This window comes from Xenopus tropicalis, chromosome 2, assembly GCF_000004195.4.
Source record: "Xenopus tropicalis strain Nigerian chromosome 2, UCB_Xtro_10.0, whole genome shotgun sequence".
Classification (NCBI taxonomy): domain Eukaryota; kingdom Metazoa; phylum Chordata; class Amphibia; order Anura; family Pipidae; genus Xenopus; species Xenopus tropicalis.
The window spans coordinates 180,199,729-180,210,164 of record NC_030678.2 but is presented as its reverse complement, the minus strand read 5'-3'; the positions used below and the strand labels follow the sequence as shown (position 1 = coordinate 180,210,164).

The 10,436-nt window shown below is 50.5% G+C and overlaps 1 protein-coding gene across 1 annotated transcript in view; it reads right to left on the bottom strand.

Moving 5' to 3' along the window:
- Window positions 1-447: 447 nt before the first annotated feature.
- dchs1 (dachsous cadherin-related 1) overlaps window positions 448-10,436 on the bottom strand; it is a 53,144-nt gene continuing 43,155 nt past the window's right edge. Inside the window, exons 19-21 of the mRNA XM_031897452.1 lie at window positions 10,149-10,435; window positions 7,930-8,071; window positions 448-7,838 (exon numbers count right to left, since the gene is read on the bottom strand). Of these exons, the coding sequence (XP_031753312.1) occupies window positions 5,233-7,838; window positions 7,930-8,071; window positions 10,149-10,435 (3,035 nt within the window). The 3' untranslated portion in view covers window positions 448-5,232. The remainder of the gene's footprint in view (window positions 7,839-7,929; window positions 8,072-10,148; window position 10,436) is intronic.

The following is a 10,436-nucleotide window of genomic DNA, read 5'->3' as shown; positions in this document are numbered from 1 at the left end:
CACTGGCCCAGAAGGATAGAATGTGTCACTTGGTCAGGATAGAATGTGTCACTTGGTCAGGATAGAATGTGTCCCTGGCCTAGAAGGATAGAATGTGTCCCTGGCCTAGAAGGATAGAATGTGTCACTGGCCCAGAAGGATAGAATGTGTCACTGGCCCAGAAGGATAGAGTGTGTCACTGGCCCAGAAGGATAGAATGTGTCACTGACCCAGAAGTATAGAATGTGTCACTGGCCCAGAAGGATAGAATGTGTCCCTGGCCCAGAAGGATAGAATGTGTCACTTGCTCAGAAGGATAGAATGTGTCACTGAGGGGGGTCAGTGCCGTATTCTGTAACCATCATGGGAGGCAGGGGTTTTAGTAACTGAGTTGTAGGACTTTGTTAGTAAATAGAAGAGGAGAGAATTGGGGGGACAGTGGGGGAATAACGGACTCGCGCTACGATGCAACCTTTCTTATTTATTTTATTTTATTACAAACAGATTTAAACGTATTAAAAGCAATTCTGTATAAAACTTGGCACTTGTGAAATGGCGGCACGGGGGGCCGAGTGATAATTCCGTGCCCACCCTCGCGCCTAATATTCACCCTGTGATATAAACTCCCACCCACCCCAAACATAGATACTTCCAACATACACAAAGGGTTAAACAAAGCTGCTGGTTCCTGTGGAATACAATAAATAAGGGTCTTAAGTTCATAGGCCATACGACCTTCCTGTAATACTGATAGGTAACATTTACACATAGGAGTATGCTATGTGGAACAGAAACTCACTGTGTGGTACTGCTGAGTAACATTTACACATAGGAGTATGCTATGAGGAACAGAAACTCACTGTGTGGTACTGCTGAGTAACATTTACACATAGGAGTATGCTATGAGGAACAGAAACTCACTGTGTGGTACTGCTGAGTAACATTTACACATGGGAGTAGCCAATGGGGACCATAAACTCACTGTGTAGTACTGCTGAGTAACATTTACACATAGGAGTATGCTATGAGGAACAGAAACTCACTGTGTGGTACTGCTGAGTAACATTTACACATGGGAGTAGCCAATGGGGACCATAAACTCACTGTGTAGTACTGCTGAGTAACATTTACACATGGGAGTAGCCAATGGGGACCATAAACTCACTGTGTAGTACTGCTGAGTAACATTTACACATGGGAGTAGCCAATGGGGACCATAAACTCACTGTGTGGTACTGCTGAGTAACATTTACACATGGGAGAATGCTATGAGGAACAGAAACTAACTGTGTGGTACTGCTGAGTAACATTTACACATAGGAGTATGCTATGAGGAACAGAAACTCACTGTGTGGTACTGCTGAGTAACATTTACACATGGGAGAATGCTATGAGGAACAGAAACTAACTGTGTGGTACTGTTGAGTAACATTTACACATGGGAGTATGCTATGAGGAACAGAAACTAACTGTGTGGTACTGCTGAGTAACATTTACACATGGGAGTATGCTATGAGGAACAGTAACTAACTGTGTGGTACTGCTGAGTAACATTTACACATGGGAGTATGCTATGAGGAACAGAAACTCACTGTGTGGTACTTCTGAGTAACATTTACACATGGGAGTAGCCAATGGGGACCATAAACTAACTGTGTAGTACTGCTGAGTAACATTTACACATGGGAGTAGCCAATGGGGACCATAAACTCACTGTGTAGTACTGCTGAGTAACATTTACACATGTGAGTATGCTATGAGGAACAGAAACTAACTGTGTGGTACTGCTGAGTAACATTTACACATAGGAGAATGCTATGAGGAACAGAAACTGTGTGGTACTGCTGAGTAACATTTACACATAGGAGTATGCTATGAGGAACAGAAACTAACTGTGTAGTACTGCTGAGTAACATTTACACATGGGAGTAGCCAATGGGGACCATAAACTCATTGTGTAGTACTGCTGAGTAACATTTACACATGGGAGTATGCTATGAGAACCATAAACTCACTGTGTGGTACTGCTGAGTAACATTTACACATGGGCGTATGTTATGAGGAACAGAATCTAACTGTGTGGTACTGCTGAGTAACATTTACAGATAGGAGAATGCTATGATGAACAGAAACTGTGTGGTACTGCTGAGTAACATTTACACATAGGAGTATGCTATGAGGAACAGAAACTAACTGTGTGGTACTGCTGAGTAACATTTACACATGGGAGTATGCTATGAGGAACAGAAACTAACTGTGTGGTACTGCTGAGTAACATTTACACATGGGAGTAGCCAATGGGGACCATAAACTCACTGTGTGGTACTGCTGAGTAACATTTACACATGGGAGTAGCCAATGGGGACCATAAACTCACTGTGTGGTACCGCTGAGTAACATTTACACATGGGAGTATGCTATGAGGAACAGAAACCCACTGTGTAGTACTGCTGAGTAACATTTACACATGGGAGTAGCCAATGGAGACCATAAACTAATCGTGTAGTACTGCTGAGTAACATTTACACATGGAAGTATCCAATAGGGACCGTAAACTAACTGTGTAGTACTGCTGAGTAACATTTACACATAGGAGTATCCAATAGGGACTATAAACCAACTGTGCAGTACTGCTGGGTAACATTTACACATAGGAGTATGAGATGGGGGCCATAAATTAACTGTGTAGTACTGCTGGGTAACATTTACACATAGGAGTATCCAATAGGGACTATAAACTAACTGTGTAGCACTTCTGAGTAACATTTACACATGGGAGTAGCCAATGGAGACCATAAACTAACTGTGTAGTACTGCTGGGTAACATTTACACATAGGAGTAGCCAATGGGGACTATAAACCAACTGTGTAGTACTGCTGAGTAACATTTACACATAGGAGTATGAGATGGGGGCCATAAACTAACTGAATAGTAGGGCTGGGTAAGGGGTACACACAGGGGTTGCTGCTGGGTAACATTTACACAAAGGTGTATGTTATGGGGAGCACAGACACACCCTTTGGGGTAGCAGCTAGACAAGGGGGGTGCTGGTATCCTGTAATACTGCTGGGGAACAGCTACTGTTAATACAAGGGGGGTTCAATGTGGACCGCACAGCCCCCCTCAAATACTGCATAGTAACGCTTACACAAGAGGGGTGCTATGGGGACCACACAGCCCCCCTCAAATACTGCTTGGTAACACTTACACAGGGTGGTGCTATGGGGACCACACAGCCCCCCTAAAATACTGCTTGGTAACACTTACACAGGGTGGTGCTATGGGGACCACACAGCCCCCCCTCAAATACTGCTTGGTAACACTTACACAGGGTGGTGCTATGGGGACCGCACAGCCCCCCTAAAATACTGCTTGGTAACACTTACACAGGGTGGTGCTATGGGGACCGCACAGCCCCCCCAAATACTGGGGACCACGCAGACATTGTGCAATACTGGGGTAGGCAATAGCTGGGGTACTATTAGAATGTCCTATGTACCTGGGGTGTAACAGTTTCACAAAGGGCAAGTTACCCCCAGAAATCGAGTTTTGGGTAACATATTCACCATGAGGGGCTCGTTATGGCCCCTACAAACAGCCCAATTAGCAGCTTGGGGCGCACACTCAGGGAGATGCCATCTAACATGCCATGCCCTACAGTAAGGATTGGCAACTGCCCCGGCACCAAACTGCAAGTAATTGGGAGGGCGGAGATCAGGGCAAGAACCATGGGGAACTACATCCTATGAGGGGGCAGATTTGCCCCTGCCAGGCAGCTTGGCTCTTTGCATGCACAGAAGGTGCCAGTCAATAAATAAAGCAACGTTAGTGGGTGACCATCCAGCAAAGTACGGGGCAGTTGGTGGCACAGATGGGGCAATTGGAGAGACAGCGATTACATAGAGACATTTAGGGGGGGGCAATAGTGCTTCAGTCATTAGTACCACATTTAGGAAGAGCAAATGGCAGATACCCTGCATGCTCATTGTTTGCCCCACAGAGTTCTGCCATCTGTTTGGTGCCCTCTTGCTCAGGGGCAAAACCAACTCTGCATACTTTATCTTCGGTGATGAATGTTCGTTCAGTCCGAGGCCTTCAACTGTCTGACGGACAACTCAATGTGGCCAATAACCACGTTACCTTCACATTCCCAGAGACAGTTCCACCCCTTCCACCCAATCCACCCCTTTCATCACTTCCACCCCTTCTACCCCATCCATCACTTCCACCCAATCCACCCCTTCCATCACTTCCATCCCATCGCTTCTCCAGCTCCTCCTGGGTTCTTCCTTTATACAGATGTTCTCCTGAAGGGACCCACTAAGTTCAGGGCCCAGAGAAGTTGCCCCCACTGAACCTCCTCCCAAAGAGAGAGAGCTCTGCTCCCTCCGGCACCAAGGTAGAAGATGCACAGACAGACACATGGACATGAGACGCACAGACATGTGAGTGACACTCGCCCGAGTGCATCTTATTGCTCGCTACTCCTGGTAATGCTGGTGCACAATACCTTCTGCACGTTCCTGGCAAAGTATTGTCCATTTATAGTCACTGAGCCCCGGGGGAGGCAGAAGAAGCCCCCAAAGTCCCCCCCACACTGTATCACTGGGATCTTTTCCTTCCTTCGTTGCATATTCTCATACATAATAGTAATTATCCCACCGCATCTTCCACTTACACCCTACTTAAGTGCTATCTCACTAACATTCTTGGGCCCCCAAGTTCCACTCACATCCTCTGTTCGGGTCACTGCTTCCTGTTATAAGGTTATACCCCGGCTACCTCGGGGGGGGGCATTTACGCACCTGTGAATACATTCAAATTCCACGTGAGGGTTGGCCACCCTGTGATTTATAGTATTAAGGTCCTGCCTGAAGGGTGAGATAAGGTTGGTAGCAGGGGAGTGATGGGGTTGTGCCTCTGGCTACCAGTAGGGGTCAGGGTTTATGGTCAGCGATAGATTTCAGGGTAGTGGCTCTGCTCAAATGGGGACCAATCAGCTTTCATGCACCAGAGAAACTCAGGTCTCAGCTTCCTACCCCTGGTCAACAGAGGGGACCTTGGGAAAAATGATTCTGATGGGGAGACCACAGTTATCAGTCTTGACTTGTGGTAAATGAGGCTTGACCTCCCCTTTCACTCAATGTTTGTGTTTGGCAAAGAGACCGATGGATAAAGTGTCTGTGACCCCCAAGAGATATCATTCACTCATCCCGACTCGGAAATGTTTCATCCTCACCCTTGAGGGGTCATTAAATCCTCAGCTCTCCGTCACCTACAGGGTCAAGGTTGTGTTCCGTGCTAAGAACAGATGCGGTGGGTCCTTGGGAGATGCCAAACGGGGACACAACGGGGGAACGTGCTGCAAGTGGGGAGAGTGATGGAGAAAAGCTGGGGGGTATGGCAGACGAAGTGAGCGAGGCTTCATTAGTGATAGGGGAGCGGCGCAGAGATGAGAAGTTGGGAAACGCTCTGACTACAGCCGGCTTGGGTGGAACGGTCTTGGCACCGGGGTGAGCCACAGAAGTTATAAGGGGAGGTGGGTCAATGCGGGGTTGAGGGACAGACTTGGGTTTGAGTTGGAACGGTCTCCGTAATGCGGACTCGTCCTTGAGACGGGCGATCTCCATGAAAACGCTGGCCAAGGGTTGGAACTGAGGGCACCAGTTAAGGAGATAATCCCAGTTATAGCTGCCACGTAATTCTTCATCACTGGCCACAATGGCAGTCAGTGAGCCCTCCACAGACGGCTTGCCATCTTCTGGGAAAGAGTAGTCCTTGTGATGGGACATGTTGAGCCCACAACCCATCCCCACAAATGCTCCTCCCCCACCACCATCATCCCGATAGATCTGTGACTGGCTGGATCCCTTCTTGCTTTTAAACCACTGCTCGGTGTCCATGGAGGGATCACAGGAGATGTCAGACAACTGGTCGGCGTCCTGCTGGATCCCAGAGTCGGGACCTCGTGCCGAGATATGTTCCTGCATTGAGGAGGTTATGCTGGCGACTCTGGGGTACTCGTTGATCATCCGAATTTCATCATCCTCCGCTGCTTCTGCTGAGCCACGACCACTGGAGTGTGAAGGATCCAGTGACCCACCCCTAGTGTAAGGGGCATCTCCTACCGATGAGTCCAAGGTGTAACCAGGGAGGGCCTGATGGTAGATTCGATCCCCACTGGACAATGTGGACTTGTCGTGGCCCATCCTCTGCAAAGTGCTTCTCTGCAACGTGTCCAACTGGGCATCATCCTCCTGCTGTTTCTTATTGATGCCCCGAGATCGGCAAATCACCAGAACGATGGCAACCACAGCCAGCACCACCACCACCGCCAAGGAGGAAGCCACAGACACTACGAGGAGTAAATTCAGATCAGGTGCCAGGCCGAAGGAGGTATGTGTCACGTCCACTGTTACCTGAGCCGTGGCCACGCGTGACGAGGGGAGCGGACTGTGGGCGTGGACTTCCAGTGTCATTTCCCTGGTCTCCCGTTTGGAACGCCCAGAGCGGTGCCTCTGACTGTCGGTCTTCAGATAAATGTTGCCCGTAGTCTCGTTGATGCCAAAGTACGGGGATGGCTTGGAGAAAGAGTAAAGTACGACCCCATCAGCCCCTTCGTCCTCATCTGTCGCTTGTACGTGGCCGAGGCTCTCGCCCTTAACTGCCCCCTCCGGAACTTCAAAATTAAAGAATGGGGAGATGAACACTGGGTTATATTCATCCTCCCCGGTCACAAGAACCTGGACCGTCACCGTGGCTGAGAAGTTACCGGCATCCATAGCTTTCACTACCATGTTGAACACCTTTATGCGCTCGTAATCGAAACTCTGCTTGGAACGAAGCTCCCCCGAGGTTCTGTTAACCACAAACATGTCTTTCCCCATCAGCATCCCTGACCCGGCCACCGCCAAATCCAGCATGGTGTAGAAGAGTTGGCCGTACACCCCCGTGTCCAAGTCAATAGCATGGATTTTGGTGAGAGGAGTGTTCGCTGGTTGGTTCTCCCGGATGCTGGTGGTGAGAATCTGCACTGGGAAGTAGGGCTTGTTGTCATTTATGTCTCGCACTTCAATGGTTACCGGAACCAGGGCAAAGTTAGCTTGGCCCCCCTGACCATCAAGTGCCAGGACCACAAGTGCATGTAGGGCCTGCCGCTCCCGGTCCAGGTGTCGAGCCAGCCTTATGGCTCCCGTTGCCTCATTTATCTGAAAGAGTCGGCTCTCGTCCCCCGAAGTGATACTGTAATGGACCAACCCATTGCTCCCCGAGTCGGAGTCCTGGGCCAGCACCCGTAGCACCTCGGAACCCACAGGAGCCTCTTCACTTAGGAGGACACTGTACAGAGGGCGAGGAAAGACTGGAGGATTATCATTAATATCGAGAACATTGATCAACACCGGGACGGAGTGACTCCTCTGCGGGACTCCTCTGTCTGAGGCTCCCAGGGTCAGGTTGTAGAAGGAAATGGCCTCAAAGTCCAATGAGTCCGTCAAGATGATGGAGCCAATCTGCTGAAAGCGGCCATTCCAGAAGCGCATCCCACTCTGGACCTGGAACGCGTTGTCCGTGTTTCCACTCAAAATAGTGTAGTCGAGGGCGGCGTTCTCCTGAGTGAAGTCGGCGTCGGTCACTTCCAAGATCAGGACGGTGCTGCCCAATGGGAGATCCTCGGGCACCGAGGCGCTGTACTGGGATTGGGAGAATGTCGGGGAGTGGTCATTGGCATCCACAACCAGGAACTGCACGGTAGTGAGGGAGGCGAGGCTTGGGGAGCCATGGTCACGGGCCTCCACCAGAACATCCACCAACGGGGACTGGGGATCCAGTTCCACCAACTTGTTAGCAAAAAGGGTCCCTGTAGAGAGAGAAATGCGATAAAGGCAAAGGTTCAAAATGGCACCTTAACGTTAATGGGGGGAAATATAGAAACAGACATATGTACCTACCATTGTCAGGGTGAATGTGGAAAGCTCCGCCCACTGGGGACAAAACTCTGTAACTGACTCTTCCATTGTCCCCCGAATCCCGATCCGTGGCCCTTACTGTAAAGAGTGGGGTCCCAGCAGCCGCGTGTTCCAAGATGGAGACCTGCGCAAATACAGCCAAACTCCCATTGGTGGGCACAAGGGCAGAGTATTGCTGGGGGGCCTTAGGGGGAATAAGGGGGTTCGGGGAGTAGAGAGACAAATGGGGGGAGAGGGGAAATATAGAAGGGGGGAGAAGAGGGAGGATGGGGGGGAGTAAGGCCAAACAGTTGGGGGGGAATAAAATGGGGGGGGCAGGGAGGTCCCATGGACAGGAAGCAGTTTGCTCAGAGAGATCAGGAGGAAGTGGGAGTGGCTGCTGGAGGGACTGGGGGTGCTGTTCCCCTATCTGAGTGACAGCCCATGTTACAGACAGGGGTGCAGGTGGAATTGGGGGTGACTCTCTGGCTGCACTGCCCAAGGGACTGGAAGAGACTGCTGCTAGAATGGTGAGAGACTGCAGTCACTAAGTGACATTCGGAGGTGAGACTGCTGCTAGAATGCTGAGAGACTGCAGTCACTAAGTGGCATTCGGAGGCGAGACTGCTGCTAGAATGCTGAGAGACTGCAGTCACTAAGTGGCATTCGGAGGCGAGACTGCTGCTAGAATGCTGAGAGACTGCAGTCACTAAGTGGCATTCGGAGGTGAGACTGCTGCTAGAATGCTGAGAGACTGCAGTCACTAAGTGGCATTCGGAGGTGAGACTGCTGCTAGAATGCTGAGAGACTGCAGTCACTAAGTGACATTCGGAGGTGAGACTGCTGCTAGAATGCTGAGAGACTGCAGTCACTAAGTGGCATTCAGAGGCGAGACTGCTGCTAGAATGCTGAGAGACTGCAGTCACTAAGTGACATTCGGAGGTGAGACTGCTGCTAGAATGCTGAGAGACTGCAGTCACTAAGTGACATTCGGAGGTGAGACTGCTGCTAGAATGCTGAGAGACTGCAGTCACTAAGTGGCATTCGGAGGTGAGACTGCTGCTAGAATGCTGAGAGACTGCAGTCACTAAGTGACATTCGGAGGTGAGACTGCTGCTAGAATGCTGAGAGACTGCAGTCACTAAGTGGCATTCGGAGGCGAGACTGCTGCTAGAATGCTGAGAGACTGCAGTCACTAAGTGGCATTCGGAGGTGAGACTGCTGCTAGAATGCTGAGAGACTGCAGTCACTAAGTGGCATTCGGAGGTGAGACTGCTGCTAGAATGCTGAGAGACTGCAGTCACTAAGTGACATTCGGAGGTGAGACTGCTGCTAGAATGCTGAGAGACTGCAGTCACTAAGTGGCATTCAGAGGCGAGACTGCTGCTAGAATGCTGAGAGACTGCAGTCACTAAGTGACATTCGGAGGTGAGACTGCTGCTAGAATGCTGAGAGACTGCAGTCACTAAGTGGCATTCGGAGGTAAGACTGCTGCTAGAATGCTGAGAGACTGCAGTCACTAAGTGGCATTCGGAGGCGAGACTGCTGCTAGAATGCTGAGAGACTGCAGTCACTAAGTGGCATTCGGAGGCGAGACTGCTGCTAGAATGCTGAGAGACTGCAGTCACTAAGTGGCATTCGGAGGCGAGACTGCTGCTAGAATGCTGAGAGACTGCAGTCACTAAGTGGCATTCGGAGGCGAGACTGCTGCTAGAATGCTGAGAGACTGCAGTCACTAAGTGGCATTCGGAGGCGAGACTGCTGCTAGAATGCTGAGAGACTGCAGTCACTAAGTGGCATTCGGAGGCGAGACTGCTGCTAGAATGCTGAGAGACTGTAGTCACTAAGTGACATTCGGAGGCGAGACTGCTGCTAGAATGCTGAGAGACTGTAGTCACTAAGTGACATTCGGAGGTGAGACTGCTGCTAGAATGCTGAGAGACTGCAGTCACTAAGTGGCATTCGGAGGTGAGACTGCTGCTAGAATGCTGAGAGACTGCAGTCACTAAGTGGCATTCGGAGGCGAGACTGCTGCCTGAGGCCGGGCACTGCCCAAGGGACGGGGCCACAAACTACCCCTGCAGTTACCCTCCTGTTGGGCAGTTACTGGTGCATGAAGGGGCTAATTACCCCTGTACCAGAGCGGCTGGGAGCTGATAACATGGGGGCAGCCCCCCGGCGCTGTCAGTTACCCCAGGAATGGGGGGAATATGGCTACTTACCTGGTACAGGCTCTTGCCAAACTCTGGGGAGTTGTCGTTGACATCCTGGAGTGTGAGTGTGAGCTCAGCGTGAGTGAGGTGTTTCCCGTCGGACGTTTGCACGGTGAGTGAGTACGACTTCCGATCCTCATAGTCCAACTGTCGGGACAACCAGATCTGCCCCCCGTATCGTAACATGGTAAATGCCCCCTCCATTGCCCCATCCACTAACAGGGTGTACGACAGGGCGGGGCCCGAGTCCACGTCATTCCCTGTCACCTGGAGAATCTCTGAGCCAATCACAGCATC